The following is a 16581-nucleotide window of genomic DNA, read 5'->3' as shown; positions in this document are numbered from 1 at the left end:
TATTACACATTCATTTTTGATGGTTAGGGATACGCGGCTAGGGAAAGCCTTATGTCAATTAGATGTCCCTACAAAGATATGAAAACACGGTGTGTGTGTCACACACACACACACACACACACACACACACACACACACACACACACACACACACACACACACACACACACACACTTTTTGAGAGCAGCATCCTGTAAACTGTATTTAGGAAGCCTTAGCTGTTGTAGCACAGGCTTGAGAAATCCACTCTGTTTAGGAAACTGTTTAGTCCCCTTTGTTGAGGAGCACAATGACAGAAGCGCTGCAGAGCAAAAACCTGCTGCTTTTCTTTCCTTCTCCTGTGGTTTGCCTTTGGATCAGAAATGCCCATAGAAAGATTTTTAAAGAAAAGGGAAAGGAATGATGCTGATTTAAAAAAAATAAAAATTCAGTTTCAGACAGTCAGTGTGGAGAGGGGTGAGGAACACTGTGTTCCTGCTGGTGGCTTGCTAGAGGGGTCTTATGTAAGGCTGGTTTCTTTCTGGCAGCAGTGCAGAGCCCCCGATGACAGTGTCATACTGCTAATTAATACACACCAGCTAGAGGTGAGTCCTCAGTGGCTGCTTGTGTGTGTGCTCATTTTTGTGTCTACATGGGAGACTTAGAAAGCAATGCTGATTGATTATTAAAGGGTCACAGATGCATTTTAATTACACTGTGAGACCTAAGGTGCCTGTCTGAAACTAGATTCTTATTGGAATATCAGTGTAGTCCAGATGTAATCAGTTTTAATGAAAGGCATTTTCAGTGGTGGACTAATGAGATCACCCTCAGCACACCCACTAAATGTATTGTTGTGGCTACAGGAAAGCTATACAAATACACTATTGCTAATATATTTTAGTGTAGCAACTCCACTGGGGCAATTTCTTTTGAACGAAATCTTTAAAAATAAATGGATTCAAGTTTGAAAGAATAGACATTTCAGGAAATTATTTCTTATCATGTGGAGAGCAAGAATGCAAATTGACACCACTCTCGTGTTGAATCTCCTGACCTTCCAGCTCTGACTACACAGTCTTTTCTGGATCCAGTTGGCTTGGCAGGAAGTCATTGGCTCAGTATGAGCTTCCTGCTTCTGCCTCAGCCTGAAATAAAAACACAGAGAGAAAGTTCTGGCTGGAGACTCCAGCTCTTCACTCTCCACAGGACAGAGAAAGGATATCCTCCTCTCTTCACACACAGTCAGGGAGCTGTTTGACAAAGTGCCAAATATACGATGATATCCCCAGTGTTTCTTTCTTCTTCTTTTATCTCATTAATTTCTTCATTTAAAGTTACGCTTTCATTTAGAGCTGTTAAAGATGTTTCTTAGGATCTATAAACCTTCCTTCCTTTTCCCTTAAAATAAAATATCTAATAAAAGCATAGTTATTATATGAATTCGGTCACTTTAATGACACATATTTGCAGATATATTTAACATAGTTTTGCACATTTGAACTTAACTTAGATAAATAATGCACTGTGTAAAATAGCAGCAAAAAACATTCTTTGGCATTGTCCATACCTACATAGTTATTTTTACTCTCCATTTTGGCCTTTCATGCACATGTAAACAGCATTTTAGGTCGCTGGAAGTAGAGCTTTTAAAAACTGCTTTTTTGGAAACTCGGTTTGTGTTTTTACTTGTGGAAAAGGAAAATAAGATTTTGTCTTGCAGCATCAAAGCTGTGTACTTTTATTTGGTTTTTAGTCAGATTGTGTGTCATCTTATTGGCCAGTTTTTCTATATGGTTGGGGTTATATCACAACTTGTTTCTTTGGCATGCCTTTGACAGGACTTGATGTTTGTGTTTTCATATAGACAGGGATATTTTCTAAATTAAATTGAGAATACCGTGCCTTAAAAAGTACTGTTGTGAGTGTGGGTGTAATGTTACAAATCATAAGCAATCAAACAGACACTTCTTTCTGGATCAGTTCTAGATTTTGCTGCTGCAGCCTGTCTTGGTTTTATTATCAGCTTGTTAGCTAGCAAACTGTAGATGTAAACAGATATTGCCGTGCAGTTTGGCTTCATAATGATGCATGTTATGTATTATGTATTAAACATATGAAACAAAGAAAGAAATTAGTAATTACTGTTATGATGTAGTTTGCAAGAAATACAACTTATGGTAATGAAAAAATAAGGACAAAAACAGTAGCTCTTTAAATAAATTCATTTATTTCCTTAGGTTTGCTATTCATAATTAATACAGACAAAAGCAATACTCGACTACCAAAATTTATAAATCATTATAATCATCTCTTGTGTGCATCACAATAAACAGTATATTGAATTATGTACACTGGAAGACAACACATTCAAACTGAGTGAATCAAAGATGAGTGGATAAAGAAAAATCTGTCTATGGACACAGAAATGGGGAAAGCGCATTTAGACATGTCGCGAACAGAGTTCCCAGCCATGGAAAAACAAAAACACTTGGCAGAAAGAGAAATGTACAAAGAGCTAAGCAGCTCCTGCTCATCACAATAAAGAAAAAGAAATCAATGCAACATTACATTTGGTTCCACAGTTGTAAACTAGATTTTATTCATGTCACTATTGCATATGCCATTAGGTAAAGTGTGTCAACAAGGCAAAGAGATTTCTATAGTAAAATAGACAAAGATAATTTTTTTTCCCATATAGTCACTGTGAGGGAGAAAAGAATAACATAAACTGTATTTCCCAAAACGCCCCCATCCCCTCTTTAAAAAAATCGGTAGCCAAAGTCTTTACAGAGGAATATCATCGCAACATATTTTAAATCTAAGTACTTTATGTATATCCAATAGATTTTTTTCTTTAGTTAAACTCTATATACATAATATACACATTCAAGATTATGAAGATAAATAGATACCACGACTTAGTGTGGTAAAGCTCCAATATTATTTCACTCTTGTCAAAACCATTTGCACATTGTTTCTGAGGTGTTTCCACCAGCTCAACGATACATTCAGACATAAAATTTTACAATCTACTGTACACTAAAGGGGTAGAGAGCCAGTTGGAGTTGCCACAGCAGACGGCACAAAGACCACAGTTAGGATACCGATAGAGTGCTTTAAATTTACCTTGAAAACAAATACCCTAGCGGCCATTTTGGAGGTTCACAGAAAGAGTCTTGATTCAGATTTGTTTTTTCTTTTAATAATTTCCCCCCAACTGGATTCATCAAATTAAAACAAGCCAGTTTTTCTAAAGAGGAAATAACAAATTTTTCCTCTAGCAAATTAAACTGTGAATATTGCAAACAGTAAAGTTAAAGGTTTTGTGTCTACGAGTTAACATTAGCAACATTTGCTAACAGTCCTAGCATTACCGAGCTTTTGATAACATTAGCCAGTTTGCTTACTTCTGAAATTTCTTTAGACTTATTAGCTTTACACAGTATGTTAGCATGTTCAGAAACAGAAAAACATACACATACAGATTGTTCTCTTAGGAGTTCAGACATATATTGGTCTGGAATAAACAGTTGCTAATGGGGGGGTCACAGGTAGCCACAGGCTAATGGTAACTAATAATAGCAAACGTTAAATAGACACATTTGTGTGATACATCTTTGTTATGTCCATTTAGTTATCATTATATTTATTACTATTGCTGACTTCTACTCTTCTTTGCTTGGGCTAATGCATTGTACTGTCACGAAATAATTAATAATAATAATAATGATAATAATAATGGATACTTTATTGATCCCCATGGGGAAATTACTTGTTTTTCTCTGCATTTGACCCATTCACTCAGTGAAGCAGTGGGCAGCCCACTAAGCAGGCGCCCGGGGAGCAGTGTGTAGGGACGGTACCTTGCTCAGGGGTACCTCAGGGTAGCCGTTAAGTGGATTCGAACCGCCGACCTTCCGATCATGGGGCGACCACTTTACCTACTGAGCTATCCCTGCCCCAATTATTACATAATAATTCAATTACAACGGCTTGCTTTAATTCGTAACCTTATATAATTTTCTTCAGCTAGCTCTAATTTTGTTATACTGTCTGCAAAGTAATCATATTTTCCAGACAGTTGACTCTTCCGTGAGCCTCCGTGGGGGTGTCACATGTGGCTGTGGGCCTCTCTTGTGCTACATTTTCTTTGCTGCCCAGCCCTCCTCCCCCTCGGTGCCCCGTTCCCCTTTTCTTCAGCTCTCCCTTGCCGACCAGATATCGGCTCAACTGCGCTCCCCAACCTCAACAGCTATCGTTGGCTTCACCCCTCCGTTATCACCTCGCCTAGACAATTGTACAGTCAAACGATATCACAGCAGGGCGACCTGCATCGAGCTAAACAGCAGGCCGTAGGTTTGAAGGTAGGAGTGTGTGAGGTTTTCAGGCTCAAGTGACTGAGGAGCTGTGGGAGGTACAGTGCATTCAGATGCCTGGTGTTGTGGGGGTCTGAGCTGAGTTATATAGACATGCATAACTCTTGAAGACATTTAGAAATATATTTCTTTTAGTCCAGCACTTCTGATTGGACAAAAAATAAACTAAGGTACAATTAATAAGAAATTATTAATTAAGAAAATACTTTAATATCAATACAATAAATCAGCTCTCAAGCAGCCCCACAGTACTGTACATTTCTTAAATAATATATAGATTTAATGGTAAACTAGGCATTTTACTTTCCACAAGAGAATAACAATATAGAGATGTAGGTCCAAACAAACATACAATAATAGAATATTTATCACTTGTTTCATAGAAAACATAAGGACAGTATAGACATTAAGGCATTGTGTAGGTCTTTTCAGACATTCATCATCCAAAAATAAATAAAGTATCTAATCTAAGTATACTCAGTGTACCTTAGTATCCTCTCTCCCTTGGCCATTTCTAGGTTTCATTGTTCACTGGCATAACTGTTGGTCGTATTTTTGTCAGAAACACGCACACACATGCAGGCAGTCATAAAACTACCCTCAAGTAAATAAATAGTATTTGGGTACCATTAGACTTCTGTTATTGTCTGACTATCTTCTGTGCTTGTGCCAAAAACTGGGTCACAGGAGAAATGGCCTCTAAAAGTGCAGGAGACACACCGATTCACAACACATTAACACACCCATCCACACAAACACACCTGCCCTGCCATCAGCAAATCCATGACATGCATAGATGGTGATCTGCTTGTGTCCCAAGTGTGTATTTGTGATGCCGAGGGTCCACACAGTCTTTTCGGGCTGCAGAGCCCCGTAAAAGGGCAAAGTTTGGGGTTTTTTGTTGTTTTTTTTTTTTTTTTTTCTCTCTTCCTTTTGAGCAGCAGGTCAGTCAAGATGCCAAGTCAGAGGACAGATCAAGTCCTTCAGTCTGGAAGAGATCACAAGAGAGAGAAAACAACAGTTAATAAAAATATTTAACATTTTCATTCTTACAGTGGCTAAGCCAAATAAACTAGTACACCTCAACTTGCACCCTCTAACGATCATATGCATATTTGGTCATTTGCATCCAACTGTCAAGCAAAGCACACTCAAATTCTTGGCATGTAAATCCACGCAAATAAGCCTCACTTTAAGCAGTTTAATGAATGGAGACTTAAAGCCTCAATTTTCTTTGTTTGGAAACAAAATGACTAAATCTTGTGCGAATATCATCCAAGATCTAAGAACTGTTTTTTCATAAAGCACCTGTAAGGTCAGCTGGCCAAACGCTGCTCTATAGCACCACTAGTGGCCAAAAAGACCCACACTGCACCTTTAATGCTGCAAAACATCCAATGACTTGACAAATCTGGTTCTTCGACAATTCAAAACACAAGTTCTTTAACTAGAAAACTGTAACAGTCATCCTAAAAGGAAATGACCCGTGTTAGTAGTCTGATAGTTTCCCCACAAACAACACTGGTGCCAATTAAGCAGCTCTCTTGAGGCAACAGACATGAGGGCCTCTGAGAGAACAGTGTTCACTCTGTAAGGTACACATGTACTGTACAGAGTGAACTCATTCACAGGCTCAGATTAGGGTTTTGTGTGTCACAATAACAAGGAGGCACAGGGAAAAACAGCTTAAATATCAAGTGGGTGCCACACACATGGGACAGTTCTGAACATATAGTTTTACACATCTAAAACAACAACACGTTTGTTTTTTTTACATCAATATCACACATGTTGTATAATCTGACTCTAGCCTGGTTATTGATTTAAAGGCACTTTGGTATTTGAAGCTATGCCTCTTATCCACAGAGCTAATGTTGGGTCATTTTGACCTCACATTTCTAGAGCTGCTACTGACTAAATATGAAGATCTTTTGTCCAATAAAAAGTATCCTGCAGCTGAAGGTGTTAAAAGTGTGTTTGTGTGTATGCTGGGCCTTATTGGATAGTAATGTTCTGATCTTAACACACCAGCTGTTTAGCCCAGGAAAGACTTGAAGGACAGTTTGTGTGTGGTGGGGCAAAGGGGCTCATCCACAGCAAGCATAATTACATAATCTAGGATGCAGAAAGATGAGGAGGGGGTGGGTGTTCCTGTCATGCTGCTCTGGACACACGCTTAGCGCAGCTACAAGCGGTACAGCAGCATCTCTAATATTAAACAAACGGAAAGGAACTGTGGCTGCATTTATGCTGCAATAGACGATAAGAATGGAACATTTGTTTTCTTTCTGTGGAAATGCAGCCGCGGTAGGATCTGAAAAAGACAGGGAGCATCAATGTCCTTAAACAGTTTGAGCTAAGAAAACTTTAGCACTGTAAGGCTGATGAAACCCTGGGGAAGAAAAAAAAAAAGCCAGCTGAACGACCTCAAATATGCGCAGCGATCAGGCTGTTTGTGTTAGTTCCTGAAAAGCTGCCATTTTTGGATCTGTCATTCAGCGCTCTTATAAACAAGCAGCCCAGTTCTCTTTCACAGAACCACACGTTTAGATCTTTTGAAGATATTTTAGGCCCCATAAGATGATAGTGTAGCTGAGGAGGATGTTAGAGATGTTAATCACTAAATCCAAAGATAAGTCCCTCGATCTTATATGATTTTTCAGAGATTGACTATAATGACGAGATCATTTTACAGTCAGGGTCAGATTTCTGTTGAATTCAGCTTTATAAACATGTTCAAATTCGGACAAAACATCCTAAATGCCCGCACCTTACATTACGCATTCCCCAGCTCCTCTCCATGGAGCATCCACCGGCTCTTGCTGATCTACCCTTGGCCGTCTAATCTTGCCCGCAGAGGCTATAATCTCATCTGGAGCCGTGGCTGGTTAAATGTGGGGAACGCTGGCCACGCAGTTATCTAGCAGCTAGCGCTTCTGTCTGGAACATCCCGGCCTACTTTAGCCCCCCTCCTTCTCACTGAGCCGTGACACACACACACACACACACACACACACACACACACACACACACACACACACACACACACACACACACACACCCCATTGGAAACTCTGACATAGGAGCCTTTGGCATTACGTGTTTGTTCTCCATATATCATGTAACATGGCATTTCTGGAGTTCCTGCTTTGGTTGTTTGCCGTTCTTTGTTATTTTAGTAAGATCCCAACTTCAATTTTCCTCTGATGCAGGTGTAAATAAACTATTTAACAGCCGGCATGCGTGTGTGTTCAAGGGTCAGGGTATAGCAAGAATGGATTGTGTAATCAGGCTAATGGGTACAATCAGGTGTCATCTTTAGGAGTAAATCCACAAATTGCGAAAAAAAAAAAAATGTTTTTTTAAATGTGGCTGTAAAATCCAAACAGAGCTCTTTGTTGGGGTAAACATTTAAAGAGGATGCAATAGTTCCAATGCAACCATTAAATGCACAATTTATCTGCTAGTAATTGTGCCATCAAGTTTTAATATTTCGAATGGAGTTTGAATTTCCTGTACAAAAACCCATTTTTAGCAAAAAAGCAAAACAAGATACTTTTCCCCCCTACCATTTATCTTGTGACGCATAACACAAATCTCAGCCCTTACTTTGGGAACTGAATAACAACCTGGTCTACTGGGCATGCTCTGAGTAACTTAGTAATGCATGGCTGGGCAACTTAGACCGCTTTTGCTTGCTTCCCCCTCTGACATCAAGGACACGAATCAGTGGAAATTTGTGTAACAGATACACAGTGCATGCAGTGGGTGCATTTACCCACTGCATGCACTTTGCAATGACATCACTCACAATACAACCAACCGAATGACGTCAGGGGGGAAGTGGGATTTGAGGAGATGGACGCGGATGTCTCTAATCTGGCCAACAAATTACACACACACACACACACACACACACACACACACACACACACACACACACACACAGAGAACTGATACACTCTGTAGCCTGTGGGCGCAGCAGATGGTCTGGGTTGGGGGTGGGGGTGGGGGGGTTAACCGGTTTGGAGTTTGGGTGTGTACTGCAGAGAGAAATATAGCAGGATATATGTACGTTTACCAGGTAGTTTGTATGCATGTGTAAGGGAAATCAGTGTAATGACAGTGTGTAAAGAAAGAACAGGATGGCAGGTGTTTAACCCCCCCCCCTTAACAAACCCATGCGCACTCCGGAAAATGGCCATCTGCCACTAGCACTCAGGAGGGACTTGAAGTGACACAGCAGGGCTCCTTTTGGACTTGCAGCCCCCTTAGGCCTCAGTCTATTTCCCACCTTCTGCTAATGTTTAGTTAAAATTGAAGCCCACAGATAAACACCGCTATTCTAGGTATAGATTTATAACACGTGCATGTTTCCAGTTTTTGGAAAGTTTCACTAGTTTGCTAACTATTTCTGTTTTCAATAAGTGTCTTTCTAGCAGTAGTGTTCCAAAGGTTTCAGACCAAATTACCTTGCTATTATTACAAGTGTGCCACAGAGCTCCATTCCTGGACCTCTTTAATTCATCCAGTACACACACACACACACACACACAATATCACTTGTGCAACCCAAAACTGTACCGTGTATCTTAAGACAAGATGACATCATTTCATACGCCATTATTATATAGCTTCCCTTGATCTGGCTATTGCAGTTCTGTTTTGGATACATTTGAGAAATCTCTTGCTAAACACTAGGTTTTTTTAAGCTCAAGGGAGCTCAAGATTGTTATGTCACAGTCCAAGCTGATAATAAAGTATACAGAGATGGATGCTGCTTTTAAAAGTTAAATTGTGCATGTCAGAAACTCATTCTGAAACTCATCAGAATGGTGAGCTGCTATGTTGTAATTTGATACAACTGTACAGATGACTGTTATGTCTATTCTGATAAGTATATTAACAGCAGAGAAAGAATTCTGAATGCCCAGTTCCTTGTATGCATACACATACACGTGTACTCAATAAAGCAGATTCTGATTCTGCGCTTTCCAGACTGGAAATAGCAACAAGAAGCTGAGGTTTCAGAGGCAACAGTGCATGGCTTGGTTAGCAGCTGCAAGAAGGGCAAACTTCACCTTTAACAACATTTTGGAAATTATGCTTTTGTGATCACTGCAGTCGTTTTGCATCAGCCCAAAATATGGATCTCTTGTTTTGAATGCATGCAAAGTGTCCAACGTGAACACAAACACATCTGCACCATGAGCATTTAAGCAGGTTATTTCCCCAAAAAGTGATACAGAATGCACTTCATCCATTCCTGATGCTTGTTTTTTTACATAAAGATGCTTGCATCACAACTTTCTGCAAAAAAGATGTGAAATCCACCTAATTTTAAGGAAAGTGTCTGACAGTCAAACAGATCAGGTCCAAACCCACTGCCTAATGTGTTCCCCTCAATGCTTAAACAAAACGTACAGCCGTAAGTCTAGTGAAGGACAATCATATCAATACAGCATTAGGAATGATCTCTTCAATCATCACAGGAAGCAGGAGCTGATTGGTGCCGTCAGATAAAGGTATTAGTCAGAGGTGGTGGAAACAGAGACGGCTGACTTGGCTAATCTGAGTCTGGTACAGAACATCCACCTGGCTGAGCTGCGGCTAGCCAGGGCCGCAAGTGGAGACAGCCTACTTGGGTAAGCGCGGCAGTAAACACCGCCTCTGAGTCACATGGCCTGGCTCCCTGACAAAACAGGAGGTAAACAAACTCCTGATACTTATGCCAGGCATTTAAGCTCACTGGAGGTGGAGCATAGAGAAAAACAAACAAGAAAAAACAACAAACCAGGAAGCAGCACGTCACGTTTTTTTTTCAAAATGCAAGGCTGTCACATGGAAGGAGGAGCAATTTGGGTGTTTAGTTGCTTTAATCCTCACTTTAGAGTGAAAGTTACCCACCGGGCCAAACTGCATTTACCTGCGAGTATAAAATTAATCAGCAGGGGTGTTTGGCTGTATTGAAAACCTGCAGACTTTTGGGTCAGAGTGGCACACGGTCCAGGAGCCCAGTGTGCCGTCCCTATAAACACGGGATCAAAGCCCTCCGCCAGCAGGGCCAGGTGCCAAAATCCTCCCTTGCAGAATGCTCTGACCTCCTTCACCCTGCTTCACCGCGCAGCAGAGGAACCGGGTAAACAAGGGCTCCCGCTCTCCCAGAATGTACCTCAGTGGAAGAGGGGCCTCACAGATGAGTTTATTTGTTCCTTTAAAAAGCCAGAAAGCCTCCCCTCCCCTTTCTACCGAGCACTCTGCCGCCCCTGCCTCCTTCTCTCTCTCTCTGCTTACTTCTTCTAAGTGAACAGACTAATGAGACAGAAGGGCAGCGGAGTGCACGTGCCATCCTGCCCCATTATGCACGCATTTACTCGCTCTCCCGCAAACAGGCAGGCAGCACTGGAAAACAACACAGCCTACACACTCTCTCTCCCTATGCACATCTTTGCCAAGCATTTAAGGATACAGGCTCCACCGCTGGAAAAAAAAAAAAAAAAAAAAAGGGAAAAAAAGAAGAAGTAACAGAGAGAAAAAAAAAAACACCCTATGTGTACGTGCTAGAGTCCACATGTATGTTCCCTCCCCCTGTCCCCTTCCTCTCCATGGTCAATTCAAAAGCTTTATTAGTGTCATAAAAATATTAGCACTTGTCAAAAACATGAGTTGGGGACACGTGCAAGCCTGCAGAGACAAAAACAAACATGTCACTGTCTCGGTATTGTTACATTCCGCTTTATTTACCAGAGTGCCACTGACTCTCCAAATACTAATAACTTAACAGAACCCCCCCCCCCCCCCCTACCCATTTCTACATCCTAAAAATCAAACCTCCTCACATGAGGGGGGGCTTTGTGGTAAAATAAAAGCCACCGTCTGTTCAATCGGCCTGGAGCCAAAGAAAAGCAAACCCCCTCTCACAGCAACTTTTTCTAACCAGCTCAGCTAGGAATGCAGACCATGACATCCAGTTACCTGATGGCCCTGCTTTGTTGTTTTCCCCTAGTCATTGCTCACAAGGACATGCACATATATCCACTTACACTGGGCCTCACATTGGGGGGTACAACATCCCTCCACCCCCTCCGACCTCTACGTACTTGCAAGCACATGTGAGCTGCATGTCTCAGTTGGATGGCAAGGGTGTCAAAGAGTCACACTTAGCTTTAAAGTCAAAACTGTGCTGCCCCCCACTCCACAGCACTTTTTGTTTGCTTCCCCCATGATCCTTTCGTCTACTGCCCCACACTGGGGCTTTTGTTTTGCTCACTGGGATATTGATCACAGGATGGTGGGAATAAGGGGTCTGTAGAGGTCACATTGATGTGCAACACATCCTAATGCCTACCCAACTGAAAAACAACAGCCGGAAATGCCTGCGGCTCAGAGAGACATTACAGCTGACAGGAAGCCTCCACTAGGATTCCCGTGACATCGACAACTGGGTTATGCCTGCTAATAACCATCCACAGTAAACCAGTTACATACACTTCACAGATAAATATTTAATGACTTATTAGTTGCTCTGGAATTTTTTTGCATGAGGTTTAAAATGAATCTCTAATTTGGAATTTCTGCCCATTTTTGCAACAAACTTCGACTCTTTATAAGCGTCGGTGGAACTCTGAGCTTGTATTTTCGGTATCATCAGCCCACGACAGCAACAGCGAGGCAGCATCCTGCTCTGTCACGGTGCTTGTTTACTTCACAGCCCTCAGCCTGGTCACGTTTCATAGCAGTCACATGGTGTGTTCACATGTTGTGGGAAATACTGCAAATTCTCTGATAGTGATCTTAAAAGCAGTTAAGAGTATCTTTAAAATTGCTGCTGCTTTCCTCGCTTTATTTGGGCACTCCCAATTCCCAGTAGCACCCTAACATTTAAGCACAAAGAGATTAACTACTCACAGAAGAACTCAAAAGTAGAAGCTTAAAATGAGCACTTGAAGGCAGCATCCGCTGCTGAGGGCCAGTTTGAATTTGAATCTAGAGGAAATTCAAGTCTCTCATATTTTTTTTCCTCCCAAATTTTTCATCTGTGCAGTACCGCTTTCTTTTTAATTAAAGAGATGCCTCCCACATTCCTGAAACCCTTCATTCCCTGTGCTAAAATCTGACTGTTTGGATATTTTATTCAGCAGTATCTGACATAAACCTGACCCACCTTTGGCAGTGGTTGCAGCCTCCTTGAATCCCAGGCAGACATATGGTGAGCTGTGCAATCCATTGATGCCCCCTTTGCAGCTGCTGGTGGGTTTGAAGCCGACCAGGTCCTCACACTTCTCAAGGTTCAAGGCAATATAGTTGAGTCCATTGGGGTAACCCTCTGAGCTCTGCCGGTTCTCAGGGCTGCCGTACTCCTCGTCAGAACCTTCGCTGCTCCGTGACGAGATGTTCTCCACTGAGCTGTGCCTCTTCACGGCGTCGCCACGAGCAAAGGATGCGAAGACCGGGGTCACAGTGGCAGTAGATGAGAACGTTTCAGAGCTGTGGCGCCGGCGTCCCTGTGGATTTGCCCTGATTACCTTGGCAGAGCAGTCAGGGTCCACTGTGGAGGAGGAGTTTGGACCGAGCAGGAAGACCCCAATGTGCTCTGGAATACCCTGGTCTTCCATGGAGCGCATCTTCTCTCTGCTGCCCTGACTACTGGAAAACAGAAGCAGAGAAATTAAGATAAAAATAACTAAAAATGTGACTAAAACTAAATATGAATTTAATTTAAATGACGTTTTGTTGCCACCTGCAGTGAACCAGGATTTTTACCAAAACACACAACCAAATACTTTAAATAAATAATAATTAGTGATAAAACACAACAAACAGACACACACCTTGCTGCGTTCAGAGGTACGAGCTGTGGGGGCAAACTGGTCATCCCAAATGTCATCTCAGTGTAATCATTTTTCACCTCATCACTGAGGCCCTGGGAGTCTTTCTCACTATCCACATGGTATACGCCATCCTCCTCCGAGCAGGGGCACAAGGTTAGCTCTGGGAGTGTGTCCAAGCGCTCAGCAGGAGTGTCAGCATCCTTGGGCGAGTGTGATCCCAGCTCCAGGTTTATGTAATCTGCTAGAGATGACCTCCCAGGACCCCCACCGCTGGAGCCCAATGATGAAGACTGGCTCTCTGTGGATACGACAGGGGGCGGAGAGAATCTGGCACCACTGAAGTCGATGTTAATGTACTCCCCAGGGCTCCTGGGCTCCCCTGGGAGGGGATGTTCATTCATGCTGGGCAGGGTTCTGAGTGTGTCCAGAGACAGCCTGTTAGGCCTGCCCAGCCTCCCCCTGTAGGAGAGGTTCTCAGCCCGGCTGTGTCTGATTGGGGAGGGTGCTGAGGGGCACAGCGGTGAGGAGTGAGCTGCACTGGGTTGCATCACTGAATAATAGTCAGACTCCCCAGGTCTCTGCCTCAAACTCTGGGGACTCATCAGCACATACTGGCTGTTATCTTCATTCTTGGAGGCCTGCAGTTTAGCAGGTAGTGTGAGGGAGCCGGTCTGATATGCTGATCTAACTGATGTGGGTTCAGCAGCCAGCAGGCCCAAGCAGTAATCTGGTGGAGTCTGGAGAGGAGGTGGGTTTCCAGGGGACATGTTCATGTATTCACCATGCCGATCTGGGCTTTCCATGGAGGATTTAGCGCCACACCACATTCTCATGTATCCGTTGTCTTCTAGGGAACTGGAGGAAGGGGAGTTGGTCTTGTAGCTGCCACTGGCAGCCGCCTGAGGATGCACCCTAGGGTTCACAATCTGCTTCGGTGCAGAGACGCACATGGGGCTCATAGGCACGTAGTTGTCTGCCTTGCCAGACTGAGGTGCTATACCTGGTATCATGGGCATGTAGCCATCGTCACCAAGGTTGCTGCTGGAGCTTCTGGATGAACCGATTTCAATATCACCGTAATCCTCCGGGTAACACACTTTGGGTGAGGCAGAGTGGGAGTTCTGTCCGTGGGTCATCTTCATAAGCGTGTACTCATCCAGAGAGGCTGAGGACAACGGCGCTACCACCCTCTGTTGACGCGGTGTGGTGAGGGAGTGTGTTCTTTTCCTGTAAGCCAGACTCTCACCCCTGTTGCACCTGCTCCCATTTACTCCCTCCATTATCATGTAGCCACAGGGGTCACTAGTGTCACGGGAAGGAGGAGTGCTAGACAGGGAATCGGGGGTGTCACTGCGAGTAAAGGGGAGGAACCGGAGTTCACCTGGACTGGAACTGTAATCATCACACAGCATGAAGCCAGTATCGCTGAGAGAGCCCGAAATGGAGGCACTGCAGCTGAAGGGGCGCCTAGCTTTGTCAGGAGTAGAGATCCTGCCCCCCCCTCGTGGAGACATGCTAATGGGGCTGGAGACAGCGGGAGGGGAGTTGGACACTGGCATCGAGCGGCTGTGATGGAGGTTGTATGTGGACTCCAGCATCCTGCAGGTGCGCCCATTGCTGAGGGTGTAGGATCTGTTCAGGGGATTCCCAGAGTTTGGACTGGTGGGACTCCCGTTTACAGATATGGACATTGACACAGGCCGGGTCACACTTCCGTCTCCCTCGCTGGATGTTCTTATCCGACAGGGCGTGACCTTCCTTCCTGGGGATGTGGCTGCCATGCTGTCGGTTCTGGATCTCCTCACCAGGCCCGTCTGACTTGGGGGGGGATTGTTCAGGTTGCGCCGCGTGGGCACAGAGATGGGGTTGGTGCTAGCAGACTGGCTTTTGCTCCTCGGCCTGAACTCAGACAGCTCCTTCATGGCCTTCATGGCATCCAGGATCGTTTCGTGGATGTTCTGTGCCACCACCGAGTCCTCCGCCTGCATCCAGAACTCCCCGGGCCCCGTGACCGCAGAGCGGCCAACCTCTATGAAAAAGAAGCTGTCTGAGTGGCCACATCTCCTGATATTCATGAGCTGTAAACTGACAGCAGCTGTTTCAGAGTTCAGTTTCACAAAGCTGATGGTCCTGCTGGACAAACACAGCCTGTACACTCCAGTGAGGTTCTTCACCTGACCTAAACCTTTGGATTTCAAGTTGACCTGCCATACCTCCTTGTAGGTAGGTGTTGCCGGAGTGAGGAGTCCATAACTGGCCTCTTCAAAGCCAACTAGAGAGGAAGTGGAAGCAGGACTGTCATACACTTTCCCCTCAGCTATTAAATCAGTCAAAACCCTGTACCAGCTCTCCTGCTCCTGCTCGTTGTCTGCAGCTACGGCGAAGTATTCGTCCTTGGTGTAGAGGGCGATGAGGTGCTTGTGTTTGGCGTCGGCGCGTTTGTTTACGCACAGACAGGAGTCCAAAGTTATAACCCGTTTCGCGGCGGACTTGTTTCTCCATTTCTTCTCGCTCTCATAATACTCCAGGCGGGCCGGGCAGCGCTCGATCGGCTCCCGGAGCACAAAAAATCGCCTGTGTCCGTGCTTCTGCTTCCTCAGGTATCCGCACTTCTTCACCCCATTCGTCCCATTAGATAACAGGTGTCCTCCCGTCGCCGGAGGACTTGCCATTTTCCCTCCGCTTTTCTTTTCAAGTCCAGATCGGCAAATTCCTCTTGCTTTTTTTGTTCGAAACTCACAGCAAAACGCAAAATAAAGAAATTATTTATAAATATATAATACAAACCGCTAAAAGAAAAAAAAAATCTCTAATCCATTGCAGGATATGTCCGCCACGGCAGAAGCAACAGTGCAGTGGGGACCAGACTGATCTGATCCAGGAGAAAAACAACATGTGACGCTGCTGCTCTAAAAACAGAATAAAACACACAGTCATAAGGGGGCGGGGGGTCCTGCAGGGGCCGTGCCTGTCCGTCACGCCAAAGCGTCGCCGACTATTGGCTGTTTTACTCACTTGAAACAAACAAACCCCGCCTCCCTCCCTGCTTCTCCAACAGCAACCTCTCTCACGTAGAAAACGAAAATACCAGCGAGTCCATTGAGGAACGTGAATTCCTATTTCCCACTGTAAAACGAAAGCGTCACGCACCCCCACTACCTCATCCCGCCCCCTCCGGGGTGTTTTCTTTCTTTTTTTCTGTTTTTCTTTTAAAACACCGACACCTCACTTCAAAATATATCCATGTTTGTCGATGTGATTGGCAGGCCAATTGAGCCCGTTTGGATTAATGGGGGATTTGAAATGTGCAGCATAATGCTGGATTGTAACCCTTTATTTCTCAAGCGGGGACGCTGTAAACAAGCCTGACGTCCCACTTATTATATAAGGCG

General features: G+C 43.9%; 1 protein-coding gene across 2 annotated transcripts; it reads right to left on the bottom strand.

Annotated features, from left to right (window-relative positions):
- Nucleotides 1-2691: 2691 nt before the first annotated feature.
- Nucleotides 2692-16503, bottom strand: LOC146642446 (insulin receptor substrate 2-like). Of its 2 annotated transcripts, none has more exons than XM_085397755.1 (3): nucleotides 13190-16503; nucleotides 12523-13004; nucleotides 2692-5346 (listed from the first exon to the last, which is right to left on the bottom strand). In XM_085397755.1, the coding sequence occupies exons 1-3, from the start codon at nucleotides 15859-15861 to the stop codon at nucleotides 5342-5344; spliced, it is 3159 nt and encodes a 1052-aa protein (XP_085253881.1). In that variant the 5' UTR covers nucleotides 15862-16503; the 3' UTR covers nucleotides 2692-5341. The 2 variants fall into 2 exon arrangements, with proteins under 2 accessions (XP_085253881.1, XP_085253882.1); XM_085397756.1 differs by having other exon boundaries at nucleotides 12523-13001.
- Between the last annotated feature and the right edge of the window lie 78 nt (nucleotides 16504-16581).

This window comes from Rhamphochromis longiceps, linkage group LG23, assembly GCF_057381845.1.
Source record: "Rhamphochromis longiceps isolate RC_006_pf linkage group LG23, R_longiceps_female_GT1.1, whole genome shotgun sequence".
Classification (NCBI taxonomy): Eukaryota; Metazoa; Chordata; class Actinopteri; order Cichliformes; family Cichlidae; genus Rhamphochromis; species Rhamphochromis longiceps.
Note: the sequence above shows the minus strand (reverse complement) of the source record. Positions and strands in the feature narration are given on the sequence as shown.

Coding starts and splice junctions, on each gene's coding strand:
- LOC146642446 (XM_085397755.1), bottom strand. CDS start 15,861: ATGGCAAGTCCTCCGGCGACGGGAGGACACCTGTTATCTAATGGGACG. Junction 13,005..13,189: donor GTACCTCTGAACGCAGCAAG/GTGTGTGTCTGT, acceptor TCTGTTTTCCAG/TAGTCAGGGCAGCAGAGAGA.